Here is a 26766-nt window from a genome sequence, read left to right as displayed (position 1 = left end):
TTCTCAGTTATATGTCTTGGTTGGAGATGGATGTGAAAAGCCAAGTATCGATTCACCAAACTGGAGATATAACCACGCACCCACCATCCACACAACGGGATTATTTAGAAATGCGGTTCAATTTTTATTTTTAAAAATTTAAATTTTTTTTATATTAAAAAATATTTTTTTTTGTTTTAATATGCTGATCTCAAAAATAATTTTTAAAAAATAAAAAATATATTATCTTAATATATTATTTAATAAAAATATATTTTAAATTATAATCACAATCTTAAACAATTTCAGTTACATGTGATGGGAATTGAAATAAGACGAGTGCTGGCCGAGTTTATTTTCCATGAGTGATTGATTTGGACACGTATTCCATTATTTTGTTTTTGCTCCTTTTCTAGCAACATTCGAATCGAAATTGTTTCTGTTCTTGTTCTTTACGAAAATAAAATAAGTTAAGATGTGAACTCGCATGTGATCAGCTGATGGGAATAGTGGCAGTGCTTCATTGAAGACAGCCTGGTCGATTCACGAGCACTGACGAGTATGTTGATTTTAGAACCAGTTGCATGTGATTATTCACGTCAATTTATGATTACTAGTATATTTATCCGTGATCCATGGCATGTAAATGTAAAAATGCCTTATAAGACTATAAAAGAAAAAAAAGCTTGAAAGCGTGTTCGTAAACTAGGTGAAAACTAGATCGTATTTTAATAAAAAAACACAATAAAAACTATAAAAAAAAACACATGATAAAAAAAAAATGCAAACGTGTTCGTAAACTAGGTGAAAACTAGATCGTATTTTAATAAAAAAAAACATAATAAAAAAATGTAAAAACTATGAAAAAAAAAAACATGATAAAAAATAAATAAATAAATAAAAACTCATACTCTTGAATATGAAATTGAAAAAAAAAATATAAAAAAACAAAAAAAAATGGCCGAGGCACACGAGCCACACATGGGTGGCACCCTAATTGTTTTTTTCTTGGTTTTCAAAAGACAAACAATCTGTTGTTCCCCCTTGTTTTTTTTATATTAAAAAACAAATACGTAGTGTGTCAAATGATTCGAGGCTTGCTTCTCCCTATATTTTAATCATTGCAGTGTACAAAAAAATCGAGAAACAAGACCTTTTTTTATATAGGAAACTCATTTTTCAACTTATGTGGATTGAAATAGCATGTAAACCTTGATAAATTTATATATAGTCTCGAATAATAAGTTTAAAAAATTAAAATTAATTTGAAAAAAAATAAAATCCATACCTATTATTTTAGGTTATGGAAAGATCAAAAAACACGCCGGAAAAAGTTTTCTCAGCAATGATACTAAAATTGATATTTTTTATGGGCTAAATCGGTAATAGTTGAGACTTTCTTTTTCCATCGTCATAATAAAGCATTGCATTACAATTGAAATTGTGAAATACTCGAGGGGGGATAAAAGTTATGATCTAAAAGGCACAAGGATTAAAGTGATTTTTTGTTCTATTTTTCAACTGCAACCCTTTTTCTCTTTATTTTACAACTTGACACCCTTTGTTTCAATTATGACCCTCCTTAACTTTTTTTTTGGATAAGCCGGTAATGAATTCGGGTATAAAATGATGTAATTGAAGAGAAATAAACTTTGAGGACTAGATTGTGAAAAAAAATTAATTGTAATTACTATGTGAAAATCTCATATGTTTTAGAGTTTCTTCCGATTTAAATAGGTAGGTTTTGTTTATTCATCGTTGTTATTTTTTTTATTTTTTATTATTCAATTATATTCAGTTTTTTATATTTGAATGTAAGTTAGTATTTCTATTATATTATCATATACAAATACAGTGTATATTTTTTTTAAAAAAAAAACTAAAAAACCATGACCGGATCAAGAATCAATCGGCTTTACAAATTCTCGATCATTTTATATGGTGCTTGCCCTGTGTATCAAGGATTGCCTTGTTTTGCACGCTAATCTCCACGATTACTATTTGCTGGTCATAAATGTTTAAAAATGTCGAGCCGCTCTAATAAGGGTGATTTTTAAAAACATTCGTGGCTCAATAAAATCGAGCAGTCTCATTCTTTTCAACCAGGGTTGTTTAGAGTCTTTAGACTAAACTGGGTTAATCAATCCAACTATAACACCCATGAATGGATCACTATACCAATCTGGTCAAGCTGTAAACCCTTAACGAGTCAAGATTGATCAACAATTGGAAGAACCGTGGGATCAAATCATCAACTATCTAGCCCGTGATCTTCTTTTATGGGTTAGTGCATGACTGAAAGTATAGCATGGATTTTTTTCTTTAGAACTACATCTAAATAATTTTTTTAAAAATATTTTTGACATCAACATATTAAAACAACAAAAACACACATAAAAAATAATTTAAAATAAAAAATAAAAATTTAAAAATGTGATTGAACCGCAATACTAAATATTACTACCTTACACATGTGTTTATTTGCGATGGATGAATCATGCGGTCAAATCACTGGCTACCTAACATGTGACCTTCTTTCATGCTTTAATGTCTGTTTGGAAGTATGATGAATGTTGTTTTTTAAAATATTTTTAATTTAAAAATATATTAAAAATATATTTTTATTATTAATTTTTTTAAAAATTTATTCTTCACAACAATACATTAAAATGATGAAGAAAAATATAAAAAAAATTAATTATTTTTAAAAAGTACAGTCGTAATCCTAAACATTACCGTGCGTTAGATGAATCGTGCGGTCAAATCACTGCACATGTGACCTCCTTTTATGGGTGCGTTTCTGAAAAAAAAAATACAAGTTTATGGTTATAGGATAAATTGCTGCATGACTTTTTTTTTGTACGGTGGAAATAAAGAAAAGAAAAACTAGCCTCCCTTACAGTGGTACCAATAGAATCTGCAAACAGAATATGAGAAATGTCTGGAGGAACTACCACACGACTCCAACATTGCACTTAATAAGATTGGTAGACCATTATACTTTATCATATTAGTAGATAGGTAATCCATGCTACGTCATTAATGTAAATAAATGATGATTGGACAATAATAACATTTTAAAAAGAAGCATGAAAAATCCAGGTCACGATTCATTGATTCAGATGAGTTAAGTAATCTTGGTTAATTTAAGAATGTGATTAAAAAAATAACAATAAAAAAAAAATGTTAGTAACTAATAACAAAATTCTTGCTAATATTATAAAAGATATTTTTTAAATATTCTTAAAATATCCCAACAACCTTATTTTATAATAAAAAAAAATTAAATGAAGATGAGATAACTTCGTAAGAACGAGAGTGAAACAAATTCAAAGCTCGGTTATTATCAAGGCAAACATTGAATAATGAACCGGAAAAAAATTATTTTTTAAAAATAATAAAAAAACTTGATTTAAGTCAGCATGCTAGATTTACGCCTCAATTGCGAGACCAAAATAAGTGGTCCCTCAGGATCAATCCGGGCGAGGTCTCTAGTTAAAGTCAAGGATGACCCAACTGCGGAAAAAAAAACAAAGTAGTGTTCGATATCATATTTTTATTATTTTTTAAAGTATTTTATTATTTAAAAATATATAAAAGTATTTTATTATTTATTAAAATTAATTTTTAATATCAGTACATTATCTAAAAAATTAAAAATTAATTTTTTTTTAAAATTAACTTTTTTAAAACCACTCAAAGCTGCGAAAACAAACGACTTAAGACGCCGTTCGGAACGAAATTTCAAACAACATTTTATGAAAGTTAAAAAAATTATTTTTGTTTATTTTTTTTATATTTTTAGATCATTTTAATATTAACAATATTTTTTTTTAAAATAAAAAAATATTATTTTAATATATTTATAAAAACAATATTTTTAAAAATAACTGATATAATACTAAAAGTCATTTATATGATTCGGCTGGTTCATTGAATGAGTATGGGCAAATTGATATATATATATATAAAAGCTCAATTAAAAGACACCAATGATATAAATAAAATGCAATTCAACTCTTTTACTGCAATGCATTTTCAAGTACCTTGAAATGATCGACGAGATATTCAGTCAATATTTCTTGCTTTTCTCTTGTGTTACTCTAAATAAAAAATATCCATTCGGATTATATTTTTTTTATTCATATACTTGTGCTTTGCTTATGTTTTCCCGCGCATTGTCTTTCATTTTCCCTCCAAAACCAGAAAACCATCATTCCTCTCTATCTCTGCCGTTGCTGCCTTCACACTCACTTGATCTGAAGCTCCTCTACCAGTGGTCATGGAGATGGACATTCCTCTCCCGGACGAGCTTGAATTACTTGAAGCTAACTCTCACTTCTACCAAGACTACCTAGACCCTCCCTCACCCGATCCCTGCACTTACTCGCCTCAACTACTACCGGAACAATCACCTCCTCAATCACCCTCCGCTCCCCAAATTAACGACTACAACAAGCGCCCTAGGTCCGACGGTCCGGATTCACCAAATCAGGAAGACGCTGTCCTCTTCGACGAGAAGAGAAGCAAAATCGACGATGATACGGGACCGGAGGTCGACGATGAGGACTGGCTCCGGCAGGTGCAGGATAGGAACGGAGGAAACGAGGAGGAGAGGGTGGAAGTTGTTGTCGAGGAGGAGGAGAAGGAGAAGATCGTGTCTAGATACGTGTCGGAGATTGACGGCGATTTTATTCCAGTGACGGCGCCTAGTGGTGGCGATAGGGTTTATGCAAAAATATGTAGAGTGGATACGGAACAGGGAGCGAAGAAATTGGATTTCAAATCGCAATCAAATGGTGGGAATTAATTTTTGCTTAGTCGAAGATATCATGTTTTGTTTTTAGTAATTTTAGAATCTGGATAAATAATTAAAAAAAATAATCACTTGTTAGATCTCATTATAGGTGAAATTTAAGAATCAGTTTTTATCGCGATTGTCCTTAGCATTACTGTTCCGCCCTTTTAAATCGTATAGATTTTAAGAAATTGGAGTGGCATAAAGGGAAGGGTTGTTAGATTACTAGTGGACCAATTTTAATTTCTTATTTATTTATTCCTTTTGTAGGTCTTATATCGGAACCGATTAATGTTCTTTTGCAAAGAATGGAGCAAGAAGCTTTTACCAAGGTATGGACATTACACGGTACATGGTTGTTTAAGCATGATTGAAGTGTCAAAAAATATTGAGAATTTGAAATATCATGTTGATTTTGCTCAGCAAAGAATCAATGTATTGTAATTATGCAATCATGATTTTGAAACATTGCTTCAATCTGTGTTTTCGGTTCAGTGGGTCAATGCCCACTACACACGTCATAAGAAAGTCTTCCTTTTAGTTTTTAAAGAATAAACCAAAAGGCCAAGTGACGCAGATGTGGTGCATGTTAATCTAGATTTGTATTCATCCATAACTCATCAAAGCAAGTTATTTTGATTCTAGTTGTTTGATATCAGGAGAATGCCTCCTTTGAAATGTGGTCTGAAAACTGAAGAAATTAACCTCACGAGCCACTGTAATTTCTCTATCATTATGGTTTTCCTTGATATTTTCAATCTGGCATCTGCTTATAATTTCTGTCAATAATGGTATAGCAGATGATTTGTTAGTGGTCGGAGCCCTATGAATTTAGCTTAGGTGGTAGAGGGGTGCAGGGATTATTAGTGCCTGTTCGTAGGATATAATCTTAACGGCAACAATAAATCTCCTGTGAGATTCCTCACACATTATTCTTGTGGTGCTGAAGGCCTTGCAAGCTAGTTCTGAAGATCAGAATGATGACATTCTTCCAGAAACACAAGTGATGCATGAAAAATTATGGGTGGACAAATATGCTCCAAATTCATTTACTGAGCTGCTTAGTGATGAGCAGACAAATCGCGAGGTAAGTTGCAGTCATTGGTCAAAGTTCCTAAAAGGTTAAATTACATGCTTGTTGCTCATCATAAAAAATAATGGTTCTCAGGCTGAACTCTTTTGGGATCTTGTTATCTTTGCTCACAATTTAGTGAAAACTGTCACATTGCAGGTCCTCTTATGGTTTAAACAATGGGATTCTTGTGTTTTTGGATCTGATATTAGGAGTACATCAGATGACATTTTGTCTGCTTTAAGGCGTCATTCTTCTATCGCTCAACACCCAAAACCTTCTGATTCAACTTTCTTCAGCAAGAACAAAGGAAATATATGGAGTAGAGGGAATTTTAGACACTCTAATAATCTGGAGCAAGAAAATAGTAAATCAAAAGGATTTCAGGACTCGTGGACCAAGAAGTCAAGGCCTACTGGTCCACCAGAACAGAAGGTAAGCTAATAAAATCATATATTTTTCCTTAAATTTGGCCTGGAAAGAGAAGCAGTAGGAATTGTTTATACATATACATTTTCCTGTTCACATATATGCTTATGCTGCTTTCATGATTTCAATTCATGAAATGATGAATGTAGATAAGTTGCTGAATTTAGTTCACGCATATCTACTGTTGATGGTTCATGGCTTTCAAGATGGATTGCTTGTTTCCTAATTCTTCTTAATTTGAGGTTTATATGTATCTGTTATAAGCTATGTCGATAGTGAAACACATTAATACAACAATGTTTCAAGTTGCAGTCACTTCACACCTTTAAAGGGAAAAAATATGACGCCATGATGCCTGACAATGGTCAAGCTAGATGCATCCCCAGTTGCAAGAAAATATTCAAACTTTATCATTCAGGCTCAAACACTCTCAATACTTTTTAATTAGGGATGACTCTTGGCAAGAATATGCTTGACCTGTAATGTACAATCCTAGGCCTTGATAGTTAATTCTCAAATGCTCCCAATCAATCATTCTCTGAATAAAATTCCTACTTCACGTGCTGCTCTCATGAAGGAAAACGTTAGCTGTGGTAGCAGGTCTCTGTTATCCTCATGGTAAGGGAAGATGAGGATGAGTTTTGCTATCAGGCTCCGCCAATTTCTTTGGTATGTGGAGCTCAGAGCAGTTGGTGCCCTTGTTTATAGGTGGCGGATCAGCCCATATGCGGTTTGAAACTATTGCTACAACGATTACTGCCTGGGTTTCCCTTGATACGAATTCTGTTGTCATTGTGAAACATCGTAACTATTTCTCTCTTCTTAGTTATAAAAATAATACCAGTTATGTTTTTTCTTGGATTTATCAAATGGAAATCCAGGCACCCGCTTGTGTTTTACTGAGTGAAGAGGCTGAGTGCTTTGGCATCTCCAATTCATCGACGATGAATTGCCTTGACCAAGACATTTGCGCTATAATGAATTCTTGAGAGTGGATGAGTTGTACCGTGTGTGCTTGCAGTTGGCTGTGCATCGAAACTGTGGAACAGTCCTATCAGATGAATTCCTACAGGTGCTGATAGGTCTACAACTGTTCAGATTGTCAACAGGCCGAATTTACTGCGCTGCCTTCTTGTATGTGAAGCTTGTCCGCATCTTAGCACGACAGACACATTCTATATGAGCCCACAAATCTTTTTTATTCCTTTTATATATGGATTTGTGTGACGTGGACATGTATTTCCATAAATTTCGAAGTGCTTTTTAATGTAGATGATGGCCGTGACCTTGGATTATCTTGGCTGATTCAGCTCTTGTATATTCTACGTCTAGCATACAGCTGAATTATCAACTGGTTTTTTCAGGATCTTTCACCTTTTCTATTTATGTGTTGTAGTAACTATATTTTTGGTCTCAACTGGTTTTTAGTTTCCAAATTATTCTATCATAGTTTATACCTTTTTAGATTTTTTCTTTACTCGTTACCATCTGCGAAACTTTGTTGTGTTTGCAATAGAAAAGAAATATTTGAATTTTTCTTTGTATTACCTAACTTCATCTGAATCAGATTACAAATTATTGATATTTTCTTGTTATTTATGATAGTTGTTTCTTTGCAGTCAATTTTTATCCGTGAAAACCTTGAGTAATTGAATCTTGTGACCATTGCAGATCCTTTTGCTTTGTGGTCCCCCCGGGCTTGGAAAGACCACACTTGCACATGTAGCTGCTAAGCATTGTGGATATCGAGTTGTGGAGGTCTTGCTTTTTACTTCTAACTGATTCGCATATGCATACCTGCAAAATCATGATTACTTAAGGCCATGATATTTTGGTTTCTTTTAATTGTTAAGTTTGTCCATGTATCTGTTACCTCGGATTTATTTGGTTTGGACAAGCTACCACAGAAAAGTATTAAAGATATTATCATGACAAGGCGCATATATATATTTTCCTAAGCTCTTTATTTTGTGCTTGTTTAAGGTTACATTGATTCATTTTAGTAATCTTAATGTTTTGCGTTTAGTTATCCTACTTGCTTTTAAGGCATTCTTGTTTTAATAATGTGAAACTTCACTAAGCTTTCTGTAATAGGTCTTTTCTTCTTATTGAGAGTTTGAAACTGTACAGATTAATGCTAGCGATGATAGGTCTTCGTCAACAATCGAAGCTAAGATTCTTGATGTGGTTCAGATGAACTCTGTGATGGCTGACTCAAGACCGAAATGCCTGGTCAGTTACATTCCTTCCCTTTGTGCTTGTTTTTCTCTCATATGGGATCTGAATACTTAAAAGAAGACGCTGATTTCTCTATAGGTGATTGATGAAATAGATGGAGCACTTAGTGATGGAAAAGGTGCTGTGGAGGTTCTTCTAAAAATGGTACTTGAATGGCATTCTGATCTTGTATCTTCATGTTCTATGATGTATACTTGAGGCCACCCTTTTCCCATGCCTATTTTCTGCTTATTTTTTTTTGTTCTTTATTGTGATTTTTATCTTTTTTATTACTGAGTTCCCCTTGAGACCTCTGAACTTCTTGGTTGCATCGTATTGTGCTTTTAGAATTTTTCCTTGTCAAAATGAAATGTAGCGGGGGCGTTGATTTATTCGTTGGTCACAGTTTAATTTTGGAGACCACACTCTAAATTCTGATCCAAATAATATATTTTATATATTGTTCTCCTCTTGGACTCAATGCTAGTGCTTCCTGTTTGTCCTACCTTGAAGTTGAAGAACACAATATGGCTTATTTTACCAATATTATTGAATTCTAGAAAATACATAAAATTTAGACATGGAAGGAATCTGCCACAAATTCTCTCCTTGAAGACGTCTAATAAGGAAAATGCTATTCATTCCATGTAAGTTGTCGTAACTCATAACTCCTTTAGAGGCAGAACCCTGATACAAAAATAACCTTTCTTGTAGCATTAGAATATAACAAGCTTCTTAATTTGTGACCTCTAGGATAATAATCAATTGAAGCTGATTTTCACAAGTACATTTATTTATAATATACTCCCTATTCTTTAATCTTCTTAATAAAAAGGTATCTCTGGTTTTCGTGATAAAATAATCATAAGATTTGAGAATTATAGTTTGAGAGTTGGAAATTCCATATTGATACATTACTCTTGTGATCCATCAGCACTTCTGATATGTAGTTTTAGCTGTGTGATTTTATCATCTTTAGGATTTATCATGTTCATGCAGGTTTTTTCTGAAAGGAAGTCAGATACTGGGAAGGAAAATGTCACTAAAGGAGAGCAATTTGGAAGGGTATCCTCAAAAAAAGGGCGGAAAACAGCATCTTTGACGAGACCTGTGAGTTTGAAGTAGTCATGGATGATTTATTTTGTAATATTTCTGTTTCCTTTCCCTCTAAATCCTTTTAAGTTGGCTTTCTATGTAGGTGATTTGCATATGTAATGACATATATGCACCTGCCTTGAGGCCATTACGTCAGGTTGCAAAGTAAGTGTTTCTTACAAATATTAAAGTGGCAATCTTTTGGTAAAGTCTAGAAAGTTATCTTATAGAACCTCAATGTTTCCTATACTCAAGTTCTTTCAAATATAGTTTAACCGAAAATTTTCTAATCTGGTATCCATCTTGGTTTTAACTGAATTAAAGCTGCAACATATTTATATAAAAAAGTCTATTTATAACGTTCTGATGTGTACTTTCTTTTGAGAGGATTGCAATGTAACAATGTGAAAGAGATCTCCTGAATCTTGGAATTACGATTTTTGGGAAGTTTCATCAAACAATATTGTTGTGTTTTGAGCTTACAATTTTATGACTTGACTTTCTCATATTCTGCAACCTGAGATACTGAATGACATTTCAGAGCGAAGATGACAAAGGACTCAATATTCTTAACCCACTGTAATATAAGGATCCCTTTCAAGTTACATTCAATACAATGACCTTGTTTAACCAATTACCTTCCTCAATTCGGATCTCGGCCTTAAGGCAATGTTATAATGTAGTTCAAGACATATAATTGTCTTCACTGTCTCAACCTTCTTAGTTCGAACCGTGTACATCAGTTCTTGGCATATTTATATGAATTATTTGGAGTTTACGAGTTTCAAATCATTATATTGACATGTACATGCTCTTTTTACAGGGTCCATTTATTTGTTCAGCCGACTGTTAGCCGTGTTGTAAGCAGGTGATGATTGTCAATGATTTATTCATAGCTCTGGCATTTTCGGTCATGTTCTTTGTAAACAAGTTAATTGATTGACCAATTCTGAGTATCCTTCCCTAGCTAGAATATTGAAAGTTGACATGTAAATTCCCATCCAAACGAATAGTATCTTATCATATTGATATATACGATCAGGAAATAAGACTTCCTCTTCAAAGTAAGAAGAAAATGATCAAAACTCTAAGGCTTGTCTTATTTAACATCAGAAATGTAGAATGCTCTAGAAGCTCCAAAAATTATCTAATTAGTCAAAATCCTCAATAAGATCTGCTCTCAGTTTCCCGACTTTTTGCTTATTTATTGATATTCAACATCTCGTCTATATTAGACTACACTTGTTGTGAAAGAAGATTAAAAACCATATTTATTGGTTCTCACATACTTAAATAAATTAATACTTTTACAACACTAATTTTCTGAAAGTTGGGCATCACAGGCTCAAATATATATGTAACAAGGAGGGAATGAAGACTAGTTCCATTGCACTTGCCGCACTTGCAGATTACACTGGTGAGTTATATTCCTTATCAGATATACGATGGTGCTTTAATTTTCCAATCCCGTCTTTGGTTCTTATAGTCCTATAAGACTTCATAATCTAAATGCTACAATTGGTTTGCAATATAAAATATCCACAATATAAATTTTTTTGCCTTAGTTTTTTTGTTAATTCTACCCATTTCATTTAACTTCACAGGATGTGATATACGCTCATGCCTGAACACCCTCCAGTTTCTCAACAAGAAGAGAGAAGTTCTTAACGTGGTAAGCCTTTGATGTGACATTGTCATTCTAAACCATCTATTAAATTTACTAAATCTCCTTGGTGATAATACAGGTCAAGTTAATGTTTATGAGTTGGTGATTCTGTTTTGACATTGACAGGAAATTCCTTTGGGAATTTCATCAATGTTTTTAGCTCCCTTCAATTTTGCTTAGTCTCATGGATATTGAGCATAACACGATACCCCATTATCATATATTAGAGAACAACGAAAGCTATCGAAGAATGAATTCAGCCTGAAAAAAGTAGTCCTTCATCATAAAGAAAAAACTTTAATGTGAGAAGGGGTATTGGTCACAAACCATGGTTTAATATTGTTTTTCTAGTAAATCAAGCCTCTATATTAGTCATTTCTACAATTATTAATTAGCTACACCAATATTTTAAATCTTTTTTTGAAGGATCTCGCAAAAAGTAAGACATCAAATTTGGTTATGCTTTGTATCAGTACACTGGAAAAAAATGAGTAAATGAATAAATCATTTCACCATTGAAATTTGCATAAGATCCTAAACTCTTGATTAATTTTCAGAATTCTTTTTAAAGGCACTCCCCACCCACCACAATTCTTCTTATCAAGAACACTGGTCAGTTCTTTTTGAGCTATCATCTCAAATTTTATTAGGGTGGTTCAAAGGAGATTTAGTGCTTTTTAAGGATGATGATGGTGCTATTTCTCTTTGATTTCTCTTTTGTTCTTTGTTGCTTTAATTGACTGACAATATTTTGTTTACTCGGCCTCAGCTGGAGATCAGTTCCCAGGTGGTTGGTCGAAAGGACATGTCAAGAAGTGTTTTTGATATTTGGAAGGAGGTGACATAAAGATTGTACATTCCATAATGTCTTTCCTAACTATTCATCCCTTTCCAGCTTCTTTATTTGTGAGTCTGTGCTACTTGCTCTGTAGATTTTCCAAAAGAGAAAAATGAAGCAGGATAGAAAATCTAAAGGTAGCTGTGGCAGCATGAGCAATGAATTTGACTCTTTGCTCTCCCTTGTATCTAATCGGTAGATAATCATTGCTTGTGAACCTCATATACTCCTTCCTCTAGTTCAAACCTGCCTCTTTCTAGCTTTAATGCTTACTGTATATGCAGTGGTGATTATGATGTGATTTTGGATGGGATCTATGAAAACATCTTGCAGCTCCATTACCATGATCCAGTGATGCAAAAGACAGTAAGCCTTAGCTCCATTTTCTTTTGGACCACATGTGACTATTTTATCTCTTACCTATTTAAGTCATTATTAAATTTGACTTAATTGTAGGTCAAGTGTTTCAATAGTCTTGGTGTTTCTGATGTGATTCACCAATATATTATGCGTTCACAGCAAATGCCCCTTTATGGTAAGCATGTGCCTAGCTGTCTTTCCTATTAGTTTTCCCAATGCTGAATAGGTTTTGAATTTTAATCTTCTCATCTCATTTTCCACTTCTCTTTTGAGCAGCTTATCAGCCTTGCATTGCGATTTCTATACATCAACAGGTAGCACAAATTCAAAAACCAAATATTGAGTGGCCAAGGTCTTATCAAAGGTATTTATATCTCCACTGTAGTTGGCACTTGATGTCAAACATGTGCACTCACTTTTATACTATTATCATATCTTTTGCAAATCTTTAGATACCGAACTGTATTGATGGAAAAGAGGGACAAGTTAAGGTCTTGGCAGAACAAAATTCCACCACATATTTCAAGGCACTTGTCTACTAAATCTTTCGTAGAAGACTCTGTTTCTCCCATCTTACATATCATCTCTCCTCCAACACTAAGGCCGGTAATTTACTTGCACTTATTTACAGCTTCATTTTATCAGTACACTTTCATACTGTCTCCCCCCTCTCAGTCTGTTGTGTTGCACATTTTACTTTGCATCATGAAAAACTAGTTCACTTTCTTTTAAATCTTGTTTACAGTCTGTATGTCCCTGTGATGACGAAAAGAATTCTTTTGAGCTGATTTCTCATTCATAATTTTTTTTACGAAAAGATTGTTTGTAATGACATGAGTTTTTTAAATTTTGCTCCTCTCCGATGTATTAATGACACAACCTCTGATATTTTCTAAAAAGTTTGAAATTCAATAATCTCCTTTAAAAAATAGCCTACAAGGCTATTTAAATACAAGAAAAACATTCTAATTAGTGAAATCATAATTAAACTGAAAATCCTAATCTATAGGAAAAAAAATCCAAATACATAGGGAAAAAAAAATCATGAGTAGTAAATTCTGGTCTGCATTTGGGCGTGCAGCCGAAACTCAGATGAAGTTTTCTTTTAAATCTCATAGATAACAGGTACTTTGGAATGTTATGGCAAAATTTTAGCCTGGTCTAATGGTTGTATCAAAAGTTATGGCTCATTTTTGTTAGGTTGTTTGGTGTCTAAACTTTTTCTTTTTCTTAAGCTAGGACTTTTGTTACGTGCCCCACGTGATTAATGCATATTTTCTTATCTTTTGCTTGTTGATGTTCTCATATAATTTGGAAATCTTGGTGTTTTTTCTCAGGTGGCATTGCACTTATTAACAGAAAGAGAGAAGAATGATCTAGCTCAGTTAGTGAGCACAATGGTATCCTATTCCATGACATATAAGAATATCAAGTCAGATCATCTTTCCTGTAAGCAGGAAAACGAAGCTGTTTTAGATGCTGCGTCGCTTTCTGTTGATCCTCCCATTCATGAATTCATTAACTTCAAGGTCTGCATTGTTCTTTAAGTCTCTGCAAAGCCAGTATGATTCCATATCTCATGTTTGCTGTCCGCATGTTTTTTTTTGGAATTAACAGGGCTATAGTTCTGGTCATTATGCACTTCCCTTAGCCGTGAAGCAGGTTTTGGTGCACGAGGTGAGTGAGTAATTTATTGCTTATTAATGTAGTCTTAATTTAGCATCATGATCACCTTAAGATCCAAAATTTAAGAAGGCAAAAGATCCCTAAGTTGGTTTCTGCAGACTGTAATGTGAACTAAATGGTTGCCTTGTTCTTTTCAGTAGTGATGGATTTGTTTTCCAGCAACTTATCGCTGTTGCAACTTTTCTATAGTTCGACTTCAATAGAGGTGTAGTTTTGAAAGGCATGTATGGTCCAAATGGACTGTGATAATCAAAAGAGTAAGCATGTGTTAAAACAAGCTGGTTTTGTCTCGTTGTCATCATCTTATCTTGAGTCTGTCTCCCATGCCGGTGCATGGTTTACTATCAGTCTAGTTATCAGTGTATCTAAATCTGTTCCTTGTTTCAGCACCTTTGACTGAAATGATGTCTTGGGACGCTGCTTATACTGCAAGCATCACCAATCTCTCAGTTAGATGTTCATGCATCAGCATTTGCTTGAGTCAACCATACTATGTATCTTTTATTGGACATTATCAGGGATGACACTGGTGTCTTCACTCTTCACGTATTATGGCTTGCATTTCAGTAACTTGGTCTTGTACCGGATATGACAAGTCAATTTCATCATTAAATAACATATAAAATGTCACTTTGATGAGATATAGTAGAAATCTTTCAAATAAATTTGAAAGTTACAATTATTAATATTTACTTGCAAATGATAAGAGGCTGGCTAAAGGGCACAAATTTTGGTCCTGAAATAGGAGGACAAGTGAGGCCATATTAGTCTACTGTGAGATCTGAAATCTTTCACGTGATTTCTGTTTTACTTGATCTCTCATTCAAGAAACAATAGTTTGTCATGGTTATCATATCTATTTTTCTTAACATGAAAAGGAATTCAATCTTGCGCACACTTTTTATGGGTATTTGTCTCATGGGAAACTTCGATCTTCTTAACTATTTTGTGGAGTGCAAATTTTTACTCTTAGAATAAAATTGGATTTCAGGTGGAAAAGCATAAGATTTTGCAAGCAAGTAGATCTGTACATTTAACAGATGGGTGCAATAAACAAAATATGTACTTGGTAGAGCGGGAGAGTGCAGTGCAGTCTGTCAAAATTAACCATGCAGCTGCATTTTCTGGTAACAGCATCGGCAATCAAAAAAGCATGATAAATTCTGGGCAATGTGTTCCAAGTGACTCAGCAACATCTCCGATCATGGATTCTAGTACAAGGGCCTTGTCCAATGTAAAGCTGAAATCCTCAGGAAATCCAAAGAAGCCTCCTAGAAGCTCTACCAGCTTCTTTGACAGGTATGAATACCTAACAAACATCCAGTTATCTGTGCCATCATCTCAATGCTTGCAATCTTCAATTATATCAAGATCTTAACTTCCATTTTCATGGTTTCTAATAAAGGTTTCTAACTTGTCCATGTTATTCATATAACTATGTATCTTTCATCGAAGTGACATATTCGTTCCAAAGTTTGCACAAGCTCATTTGGTTTAACAACACAGCTAATTATTGCAGTAAAGCTCTGGCTAATGTGGACTTCTGCATAGCCTTGCTTATCACACTTGTACATTTTTTGCTGTTTTAGAGGTTACATTTAGATGTAGACGTGTTTGATAAAATGCAACATAATCGTCAATTCTTGTGATTCTCAACTAAAATCTGTATAAGAATTGCAATTCTAATTAGAGAAAACCTATGGATATCCCTATATATAATTCATGTTTCCTCAATCGTATTCTTGTACAAAAAAACTAGTCTATCGTAACCCTTCAATTTTTTCTATCAAAATTAACGGTCACATGCACTGCACATGAAAGCTAGTTATGAACTGACTTAAATGCCATCTCAAGAGTTAGTAATTTTTTTTTATCTAATATTAGTTTATTTAATTTATTATAAAATATATATATTTACAATCAAAATATATCTTATTTTAAACTATATTTTACGTTATCCTTTGATGTTTATCTTATAAAAAATAAATTTAATTAATTATTTAATTAATATGATTATATATTTTTTAAATAAACTTTAAATTAAATCGACAAATAAATGTATTAATTTACAAATGAGTATATAAGGATTTTTTTAACATGCTTTAATTACACATGACTTGATTTTTATGGAAAAAATTGACAAATGAGCATATTAGAAAATGTGGATAAACCTAAGGTTGCGATAAATTGTTTTTTTAAAAAAGGGTATGATTGAGAAAACGTGTGATATATTAGGATACGCTGATGATAGGCTCCCCTCAAATTTCTGTTAATGAAAAAGAAAACCCTTTTTCGTCTAACTCAGACTGATACTAGAAATTATGCATAAAGAGTTAGCATGGCCAAGTTACATGGAAATAGTAACATATTTCTTTAGTTGCTGACATGTATTTCTTCACTGTCAAACCAGGTTTAGGAAAGCAAACAGTAAGGGTTCTCAAAGTACTGACAGTGCTGGATGGGAGACAACCACCTTGGAAAGAGATTCACGTCCTCTGATATTCAAATTTAATGAGGTATGCTCATATTTGCAAATCGCTAAACTTTTGAATATGATAATAGATAGTTCGTTCTTGTTTGTCCATCCATGAGCTTCATAGACCGGCTAGGCATAAATACGTGGGGTTTTTTTATTTGATCAACATTTTGGTTTACAAAAAGCAAAGGGGATAGAAAATGATGTTTGTCAGGCTTGACTCCACATTCAAGTTTAGAAAATGCAGGAGTCCACACCCATCTACATTTGTTACTACGTATTAAGTTTTCTTTTGCCATTCTCCACGATTTACATAAAATGACTAGCCTGGCTGTGCGACATCAACATTTCTGGTGTAACCGGTAGTCAATCTGCCCACTGTTTTTATTACACTGTCATATATGTTTTTATTATGATAGTATAACTTAAGACGGGCTTCTACAAATGCACAGTATATTATAACTATTAGTTAGTGGATCTTTTGATTGACTGCGTTACTGAATGCTGATGCTATTGTCGTTTTGGCAACTAAAATCATGAAAAGCGATAAAATCTGCCCACTGTTTTACCATCAATGTTAACTTCATTTGGTAGCAGCTATTTTTTGTACTCTTAAAAAGCTTTAAAAAGGAGCAAAACCCTAATCTGTTTTATGACCATTGTTGACTTCATAGAATTTCAATGAAGTTCATTGCTTTAACAACTTATACTTGAACAAAAATCAGATCACATGCTTACTGTATCCTCTTCCCCTCCCTCTTTTCCCAATCTGCGCAGGGTTTTACAAATGCTGTAAAAAGGCCAGTACGGATGCGTGAATTTCTGCTATGATTAATTGCAGTGCTTGGAGGCAATAATACAGCAGTGCCCATTTCACATCACAATGTAAAGTTCCATTTGTTCATTCCTTGCCTTCTCAAACCTGTGCAGTCCATAATGTGTTCTTATAAATTAACATATGGACTTTCTTGTTCCGTTGGGACGCTGTTTAGCCATATGTACTTGACATCGCTACTTGAGCTGTAGGCTGGTGAGCTGAAACAATCTGTCAAGTTTTATCAGTGATTTATAGGAGCCAAAATAGACGTCTATATTGTTGTTCAGGTCACAGCAGATTTGGTGATTTTAATACCTGGAAATACAAAAGGATTTGAGATTCACAGAGCTCATCATCTCCCAGCTATGTAATAGCTGCAATAGTAAACGTGCCTTTTATCAAGTGTTCTTTCATTAACTATATCTCGATGGCTAAAATGCACGGAGGCTCATGAATCGTTGACTGTTCGATTGACATACATGAATTATGGGGTATTTGGATTGGTGCTTCTATGATGTCTCGCCATTACTGGAGGTGAGACCATTACCAAAAGGAAGGTCTCGTTCATGCCAGTTTATTCATGCCATTTTTTGACTCGGACGTTATTGTATTTCAGGTGTTTTAATGCTTGGAAATCTTAAACTTAAAATCAAAATCCAGGTTTTTTTGTTTTACTTTGACTTGAAAATGGTTTTTGACATTGGAATACTGTTTACGATGATGAAAAGATTGTTATGGTCTTATTGAAAGATTCGGTGATCGGATCTATGGAGTTTTGACAGCAGAGAACGACAGATGACAAAGGGGTTCAGGAAAGCGAAATAAAGGGGGTGCCAATAAAACGACTGAATATATTAGCCACTACAACTCTTCAGTATAGAATTGTAATCTCAATCCATAGCAAATCACAAACCAGTCGCAGCAAATAAAAAAATCCCCCAATATATTCGTTAGCTGAGACCTGTAAATAGTGAATTGACATGAATTTAAGTTTTCTGCACCGTGTTCAAGATAGTGATTCAAATACAACTGATACTGAACTTTATAATATGCTGATATGTTTCCGAGAAAGTAATCAGGAATTAAGGGACAGGTATTGCTAATTTTATGATGCCAATCTTGGCTACATTACTTTCTTTGCCTAATGAAATACATCTAAGAAAATTACACCATGGAAAAAAAAAGAAAAGGAAAGTGTTTCGACCACGGTTTCTTGTTGCTGGTCATCATTATACCTCAAGTTTTCCACGATTTTCACTAGTGATTGAAATCCAAAGCAAAGACACAGTAATGGAAATCAGGCCTGACCAGACATAAACAATTGTCGGTACTCTTCCCCTCCTTCCCAACAGGCCTTTCACAAATGGATACATGTGAGACAGCACCCAGAAGCTGAAAAAGAGTCCTCCCATCAACTTGCCCCATTCTGGTATCTCGCTGTATAGTGTCCTCGAGCACCCAATAACAATGGCAACAAGGTTGACTACTATGATGGTAAGTGGCATAAAGAAGAGACCTGTCCACTTGACGATATAAAGATCAGCATAAATATCATCTTCATCCTCGCCAGCAGACTTCGAGGTTAACGTGAAAGAAATCTCAACACCAGCTACGACTTTTAGAAGGCCTTGGATCACAGCAATAAGGTGAGCACTAGTTCCGCCAATGGCCCAAAACTGCTCATTACGCCACCATTCCTCGAGCCCAATACCGGACCATCTTATTTCAAGAAGGGAGATGAGAGTCAGTGTTACAGTGATGGTTAAGAGGTAAATGAGGAAACTTATATCCAGGCTTTGAACAATGAAGGTTCCTGTGAAAAGGGAAAGCGCAGGGAGGAAGCAGTAAGTGACTAAGAAGAAGGAGGTGAAGGGGTAAATGCCAACATTGAGATATGCAATTCGCTGTAAGAATTTCAGTCGCCGGCTTCCAAATAAGGCATTGTTTTTGGAGAAAAAGATTTCAACTGAACCAGTAGCCCATCGTAGCACCTGATGAAGGCGGTCAGTGAGGTTGATTGGTGCTGTGCCCCGGAAGGCATCTCTCTTTGTTACGCAGTACACAGATCGCCACCCACGGTTGTGCATCCGATAACCAGTCACCACATCTTCCGTGACTGAGCCATAAATCCAACCTATCTTATCCCCCCAGTCAGTCTTGTCCTCACACCTGTGCTCGACATCAAAACACCACGTTCAGAATTTGATTGCTGTAACTAAAAAATGAGGTTCTCGGTACAAGAATCATATAGATATAGGAAGGTATTGGTATGATTATTACCAGCAAGAGATTACAGCAATTGCTTCAGCAACTGTGGGTGCATCTAGAGGAGGACGTGGCAGGAGAAGTGCACCAGGAGGCCTGCCATTCTTCACCGATTTGTGATCAGCAAGCGGCCGTCCTTGGAATTCAGCAACAGCTATGGACTCATTGAACATTGCTGAATTCCCAAACTTCTTTGGCAGGTCCAAGTCGGGGTGCGATGTAAGGGGCTGAGCCTCTGACTCATCTTGTAATTGACCCGGAGCCCTTCTTTTCGTACTGCCGAACATGCCCAAGTACTCGTTTGCCCTTGGTGGGAGGAACCCATATAGTGCATATCTACGAAACATGCACCCTGTTCCTACATACACCGGACCTTGAAGACCATCCAGTGCTCGCATACTTCCTGTTTTGTAAGAAGGTAACATTCAAGATATCTTGATGATGATGCCTCGAGGTTTCAAAACCAGAAATTTTAGATTAACAAATGAAAACCTTTCAGTTGGTATTTTTTCTTATCTTTGTATCTTTCTAAAAATGGAATATAGGAAAGTGCTTTACAAATATATGGATAGAAATAAATAAAATAGTCTATTTAGCTTCTTCATGCCTACTACAACTAGTTATTTCGGTTTTCTGCAATGTGTTATATTTCTTATTTTTCCTGTTCTGGTCTGCTTCAGCAGAGAAGTAGTGTCTTCAAGTCTAGGCAGAAAGTGGAATCCGTATCATTTCAGGTTCCTTATACAAATGACTTGAGTTAAACAAACAAAAACTAATCCTAGAAACAGATGGAGTAGAGGATCAACATGTCTGAAAAGTTTTAGGCATGTGTGTTTTCTTTAGTTCTACAAATATGTTTTCATGGACAGAAAATCCCCATTACGACTTGGAAGAGTATAGCCAAAAGTATGCTTAGCCATTTCAAAATCTCGAAGATTATTTTCATAATAAATATGTTATCAATTTCATTGCAAAATTTGAAGTTAAATCCAAAGCATTACCATCAAAGAAGACAGTGTTGTGATTTGCATATCGATCGGAGGGGTCGATCCCTTCAAATCTTTGTGGAAACTGGATGTAGCATATGCGGTCACCACCACGGTCCATCATAAAGCACATTCCCTCCCTTATAGCTTGACAATTATAGAAGTAATGATCACAATCCAAGTTGAGTATGAACGGTCCATTGGACAATATAGCTGAAGCTCTAACCAATGCATTCATGGCTCCAGCCTTCTTGTTGTGGTCAAAGCCAGGCCTCTTTTCACGCGATACATATGCGAACATTGGTATCCTGATGTCAACTCCAGTGAAATCTAATTTTTTCTCATCTGGCTGACCCATCACCTTCTCATTTTCTGGGACCTTAGTCATTACCTGCATGGGTGAATGGTAACAGATTCAAGTTTCAAAAGTTAATTCAACACAAGAGCATATTAGCACAGAATCTGTTCAAGAAAATATTAGACAGAGTTGCAGAGGCCATTTAAATCAAGAGACAACACTGGCGTTATCTTCATGCAATTACTTGATCCTTTTTCATCAACATCGGATCTATAAATGTGCGTATATATTGAGAAATCATTTAGAAGTGTAATCACCTGCAAGATACCAGCATGGTCCCCCTTTTTGTGATCCGCTGTTTGATCTAGCCATGTGCCAGGCCACTGGGTACCATCGGCCATCCATGTAGCTTTAGGGACGTCACCAACCCCCTCCGATGGCAACACACCACCATTCTTCTCCCTGGCGAGACTTTTTGCCTTCTTCAGCTCCTTAGAGTTAAATGATTTGCTTCTCCTTCGTATTGCCTCTGGCAGACCATTAATCCTGACCTTGAACTCGTCATACTCTCTCTTCATCCATCTGCGGTCCTTGACAAAATCAGGCCGTTTCTTGTTTTTGGTGTGGTCAGTTTTTTGGTTGAAGTAACTATCCGGATTCCTCAGATCAATGTCGTGTTTTCGACAAAATGGTACCCAAACCTGAGCGAACAATCAAACAAAGCATGCTTAGTTAGAGCATGTAGAATCTGTGTGTAAATTCGATCACTAAACAAATATTCAACGAAATCACAACTTGTGTTTCGTTGGATGTAAGGGATAACATTTTCTGAATTAAACAATATACTGTCCGTAATGCAGCAAAAAGAGTGGTATGTTTGAAACTCATCTTGGGACGATGCTCATTCAAACATTGAATGAAAGCACAAAATTGTTTATTGGTGTCATTTGTGTTTTGGTAATGAAGGGCCATTGGTTTCTGTGAAAAGCAACAATGCCAAATGACTTCGATAGGAAATATCAAGTAGGGAATCTCAGTTCTAGCTTTTAAAGGTTTAAATCACTTCAAACTGGGCTAAATTGTTTTGTTACTTTTTTTTTCCCGTTCATTTTGGTGTTCAAGATTGTAAAAGAACCTCTGCGAATTTAACAGCTTCAGCCATAGCCTCGAAGGTGAGTATGGCACCACCATCATCAGAAATGTAGCAGGAGAGCTTCTCAACAGGGTAGTCAGCTGCAAGAATCGATAAAATTGTGTTGGCAGTGACAAGTGGAGGTTCCTTCTCAGGATCAGCAGTGGAGACAAAAATATCAACTCCTGGAAGGTCTGACCGGCCATGAGGGTTTGCAGGGGAGGGCTGCTCAAACTTGTCACGCAGAGCAGCAAGGTCAGTGGATCGGTTGATGGGGTTGTACTTGGGAAAAATGTCTAGCAGCCATGAGAAAGCAAACCAAATCTCACAAACGATAGACAGGCCCCACAGCCACATGGCATCACGATTGGGGTTCTGGACTCTCCACCCAAGAAAGAAACATAGAAGTACCAAACGGATCACCACAAGTATCCTGTTCATACAAAACTTGTGTTTAGCAAATTCTAAGATAAATTTTACAAAGATAAAAAGCCTAAATACCCTCGTTAATTTAGCTGAAACCTATATATTATAAGGTCTAGCAGAAAGAAAATCGAGGGTAAACTCAGCTTTCTGCAAAGATTTGTCAAGCAGTGAACATAGAAAAGAGCGAACATTCTATAAATGAAATTCTATCTACCATCTACTATGCTCCTGTTATGTTAAATTCATTTGTTACATATAAAAGAGCGCACCTGTAAGGACTGAGAATAGCTGCTGGAACCCTAATCTTCCTAGAGAGTGGTTTCCAAGGCTTGTCCAAAAAATCCGACTTGCTCAGCTCTGAATCCTGACCATACTTGTCTTGGTCTGACCAATACGCATTTCCAACACCGTAGGTTCCTTTTGTCTCAAACAACCACCTGTTGTGATCAAAATCTCCTGTTTGGCTCCTTGACAGTAATGATCTATTATTTGATTTCATTATCGACATTCCTCGTTCCGTTTTTGAGTTGTCATTGCTGCGGCCATTGCCACCACGGCTTCCATAATTATCTTCTTGCTCTCCTACCCGCCTGGAAGCGTTCTGTGCCTCGGAACCAAAACGGCTCGTAGGCCCATCGGATTTATTTTCTGAGGATGGCCATGCAGGCTGGTTATCAGGGGTGGGGGGCATGACAACAGTGTAATTGATGTAGTCATTCTGCCCTGAAAATTCACCAGACAAGTCCAAATCCTCATCATGTGAAAAGCTGGCAATGCGTCCACTAGATGTCCGGCGTGCAAATTTCACAGCCTGTTGAGGACGGCCAGCGGTTGATGCTTGTGATGACAAATTCTTTGCTTTAGGTTTTGTTGAGGTTGCCATGACATAAATGTTGTGGTATTGATGACAAATTCCTCAGAAAACCATTGCTTTTCTTGCAACATGCATAGAAATGGTTTTTTGTTCTTGATTGAATTTCTTCCACGAAACTAGAGATTTCATTTTGAAGAAAGGAAAACCACATTGAGTTCGATGGGCTAATGTGGTCCACAATTTCTTTCTATTTTTTAGATTTGTTGCGACGAACTTTGTTCCCTTATTTTAAGCTTAGCCTCTCTAATACACCTAGCTATAATGCGATTAATTAGGTGCAAAATAAATTCTTGACATCTCCTTCTCTCCTCTGGGTTACCAATAGACAGAAGAACTCCCTGAATAGAAATTGAAGGGATAGAAATATCTGAATCCTTTAGGCAAACCCTTCAATCCACAAGACTTTTGTCCTGAATCCACAAGAAACGGGTCTTGAAACCACAAGAACAAAGGAACAAAGAGCAGAATCCACCTTTTTAAGTGACTACACAAAAGGCATGTCTGATATTGTATGTTGTGCTGTATTTTGGCTACTGTGCTCTGCTGCACTGTAAGAAAGAAAGTTCCAATTTTTCTGATATGAAATCACTTTCTTCCATGTCTCGTCTCTGGATATCATTCTCTCTTACCTTTGTCTCTACAATTTCTCCATATTATATTCTAGAGATTGTTGAAGTTTGGTACCTAAGCTAGAACAGGATTACTTAGCAGTAATCTACTGCATGGTTATCTAGTTGTTAGCTGAGATTATTATCTAGGATATGTTTTTTGAATTCTTTTGTTAAGTTTATCTAGGATTAAATTAGCTTATAAACATCTCCTTAAATAAAGGAGAAGATGGCTGGTACGTCTCTTGTGTTTGTTTTTCCTCGAAATTCTGTAATGGTTGTTTTCTCTTTTCTATAAATAAAAGACTTGGGATGACAGTAACCAATCAACTCAATTCTGCTCTTTGTTCTTTATACTTAAATACTAAGTTCTGTGTTCTTTTTTTTTTGTTCTTTCCATCGTGGACTTAGTTCTTTGTTCTTTTTTCTTCATCAGTAAAAACAAAAGTTTGTTCTTTATATTACTACAATTGGTATCAGAGCACTGAGATCTTTGAAGGGGTTTTGTGAGTGAGAAACACGAGAGTACAGTGAGGATAAATCAAAGCTTTCTACTTTGAAGGTTGGTGAGTGAAAACACGAGAGGATAAGCGAGTTTTTTTTAAAATGGATTCTGCAAACTTTTCAGCAAAAACACCATTGTTTACAGGGCAGAATTTTGGTGTGTGGGCTGTAAAAATGGAAACTTATCTCAAAGCTCTTGATTTGTGGGAGATAGTGGAAAGTGATAGGCAACCTACTCCTCTAGGTAACAATCCCACAATTGCACAGATGAAGTTTTTCAATGAAGAAAAGGCAAAGAGATAGTGGAAAGTGATAGGCAACCTACTCCTCTAGGTAACAATCCCACAATTGCACAGATGAAGTTTTTCAATGAAGAAAAGGCAAAGAGATTCAAAGCTCTTTCTTATCTTCATAATGCTGTAAGTGAAGACATCTTCACAAGGATCATGGCGTGCAAATCGGCCAAAGAAACATGGGATAAATTAAAAGCAGAGTTCCATGGTGATGAGAAGTCAAGAAGGATGCAGATTTTGAATATGAGAAGACAATTCGAAGGTCTGAAGATGAAAGAAACTGAGACCATCAAAGATTTCTCTTCTCAAATTTCAAAACTTGTGAATCAAGTAAGACTTTTGGGAGAAGATTTTCCAGACTCAAGAATTGTAGAGAAAGTCCTGGTGAGTCTGCCAGAAAAATTTGAACATAAAATTTGTTCTTTAGAAGACTTTAAAGATTTTTCTGAAATGAGTCTGCAAGAACTGGTAAATGCATTGCAAGCTGTGGAGCAAAGGCAAGCTTATAGACAAGAAGGATCAAGTGAAGGAGCTCTTGTTGCAGTTTACAAGGAGAAGAGTCGGACTAAGAATATTTTCAGAAATAATCAAGAAGGAAAAAGAGAAAAAGGGAGAGGCTGGAAATCTACTAACTGGCAACAAAACAACAATAACAGCTTCATTAGAGGGAAAGAGAAGAAAAAGCATTTTCCTACTTGCAAATACTGTCAGAATACGAATCATCTTGAAGCCTGGTGTTGGCTCAAGAATGCTCAATGCCGAAACTACAAGCAATTTGGTCACATCTAAAGATTCTGCAAAAATAAAACAGAAACTGAACAACAAGCTCAAGTAGCTGATTGTTCAGAAGTCAAAGAAGATCTTTTATTCATGGTCACAATACAAGACATGTGTAACTCAGCAGAGGCAAAGGACTCATCATGGCTCATTGATAGCGGCTGCACTAACCATATGACAGCAGACGTAAGCTTATTCAGAGACTTGGATAAAAGCTACCTATCTAAAGTCAGAATTGGCAATGGAGACTTTGTGAAGGTTGAAGGAAAATGAGCAATTGAAGTAGAAACATTGTCAGGTACAAAAACTCTTAAAAATGTTCTTTATGTGCCTAAGATCAACCAGAATCTAGTTAGTGTAGGACAATTGATTGAATCTGGTTATTCAATATTCTTTAATGATGGAGTGTGTGACATTAAAGATAAAAATAGAGTACTTTTGCTTTCTGCAAAAATGATGAACCGAAGTTTTAATGTTAATTGGAATGAAGTTTGTTTGAGTGCTAATACTTATGAGAACAATGAATCTGTTCTTTGGCACAAACGGTTGGGACACTTCAATTATGCAACTCTAAAAAGAATGGCTGACCAGTAAATGACTCACGGGTTTCCAGATATTCAAGAACAATAGATTATTTGTGAAGCTTGTCAGTTGGGAAAACAAATTAGAGTTGTTTTTCCTGACAATGCATATAGAGCATTGTCAAAACTCCAGCTTGTACACACAGATGTGTGTGGACCGATGCATAATGAATCATTAAATGGTTCAAAGTATTTTCTTCTATTTATTGATGATTTTAGTAGGTACTGCTGGGTTTACTTCCTAAAATCCAAATCTGATGTGTTTGTTGAGTTTGTTAAGTTCAAAGCAGCAGTTGAACTAGAAACAAGAAACAAATTGAAGATATTGAGATCTGACAATGGAGGAGAGTATACCTCTCGACAATTTGAAGCATACCTGGCTAAAGAAGGGATCAAACACCAGCTGATTGTTCCCTACACACCACAGCAGAATGGTGTAAGTGAAAGAAGAAACAAAACATTGATGGAGATGACAAGATGTTTGCTATATGAGAAGAAGCTGCCATTGAATTTTTGGGCAGAGGCAGTAAACACAACATTATATCTTATAAACCGAATGGCTTCAAGAGTTTTAGCAGATAAAACTCCT

The 26766-nt window shown here is 35.4% G+C and overlaps 2 protein-coding genes across 2 annotated transcripts; one reads left to right on the top strand and one right to left on the bottom strand.

Annotated features, from left to right (window-relative positions):
* Positions 1-4148: 4148 nt before the first annotated feature.
* On the top strand, positions 4149-17780 carry LOC7460515 (uncharacterized). The gene is made up of 23 exons (XM_024603550.2): positions 4149-4778; positions 5048-5109; positions 5727-5864; positions 6009-6284; positions 7950-8036; positions 8409-8510; positions 8595-8660; positions 9495-9605; positions 9694-9755; positions 10414-10458; positions 10934-11007; positions 11195-11262; positions 12026-12094; positions 12189-12289; positions 12379-12460; positions 12551-12629; positions 12731-12818; positions 12907-13060; positions 13792-13983; positions 14072-14131; positions 15132-15439; positions 16551-16656; positions 17394-17780. Exons 1-23 carry the CDS (start codon positions 4262-4264, stop codon positions 17445-17447), a joined length of 2901 nt encoding a protein of 966 aa, XP_024459318.2. The 5' UTR covers positions 4149-4261; the 3' UTR covers positions 17448-17780.
* Positions 17781-18451: 671 nt separating this feature from the next.
* LOC7496067 (cellulose synthase-like protein D1) lies at positions 18452-23608 on the bottom strand. Its single transcript, XM_024603545.2, has 6 exons — positions 22810-23608; positions 22118-22547; positions 21300-21683; positions 20700-21075; positions 19714-20101; positions 18452-19602 (listed from the first exon to the last, which is right to left on the bottom strand). Exons 1-6 carry the CDS (start codon positions 23421-23423, stop codon positions 18663-18665), a joined length of 3132 nt encoding a protein of 1043 aa, XP_024459313.2. The 5' UTR covers positions 23424-23608; the 3' UTR covers positions 18452-18662.
* Positions 23609-26766: the final 3158 nt, after the last annotated feature.

Source organism: Populus trichocarpa, chromosome 1, assembly GCF_000002775.5.
Source record: "Populus trichocarpa isolate Nisqually-1 chromosome 1, P.trichocarpa_v4.1, whole genome shotgun sequence".
Classification (NCBI taxonomy): domain Eukaryota; kingdom Viridiplantae; phylum Streptophyta; class Magnoliopsida; order Malpighiales; family Salicaceae; genus Populus; species Populus trichocarpa.
Note: the sequence above shows the minus strand (reverse complement) of the source record. Positions and strands in the feature narration are given on the sequence as shown.

What these genes read in the sequence shown, in the direction of transcription:
- LOC7460515 (XM_024603550.2), top strand. Translation starts at nt 4,262, where the DNA reads ATGGAGATGGACATTCCTCTCCCGGACGAGCTTGAATTACTTGAAGCT. An exon ending in CTCTCCCTTGTATCTAATCG is followed by an intron (nt 12,290 to 12,378) that starts GTAGATAATCAT and finishes CTGTATATGCAG; the next exon opens with TGGTGATTATGATGTGATTT. An exon ending in AGCAGGTTTTGGTGCACGAG is followed by an intron (nt 14,132 to 15,131) that starts GTGAGTGAGTAA and finishes ATTGGATTTCAG; the next exon opens with GTGGAAAAGCATAAGATTTT.
- LOC7496067 (XM_024603545.2), bottom strand. Translation starts at nt 23,423, where the DNA reads ATGGCAACCTCAACAAAACCTAAAGCAAAGAATTTGTCATCACAAGCA. An exon ending in AAGCTGTTAAATTCGCAGAG is followed by an intron (nt 21,684 to 22,117) that starts GTTCTTTTACAA and finishes TTGTTCGCTCAG; the next exon opens with GTTTGGGTACCATTTTGTCG. An exon ending in ACCATGCTGGTATCTTGCAG is followed by an intron (nt 21,076 to 21,299) that starts GTGATTACACTT and finishes TCACCCATGCAG; the next exon opens with GTAATGACTAAGGTCCCAGA.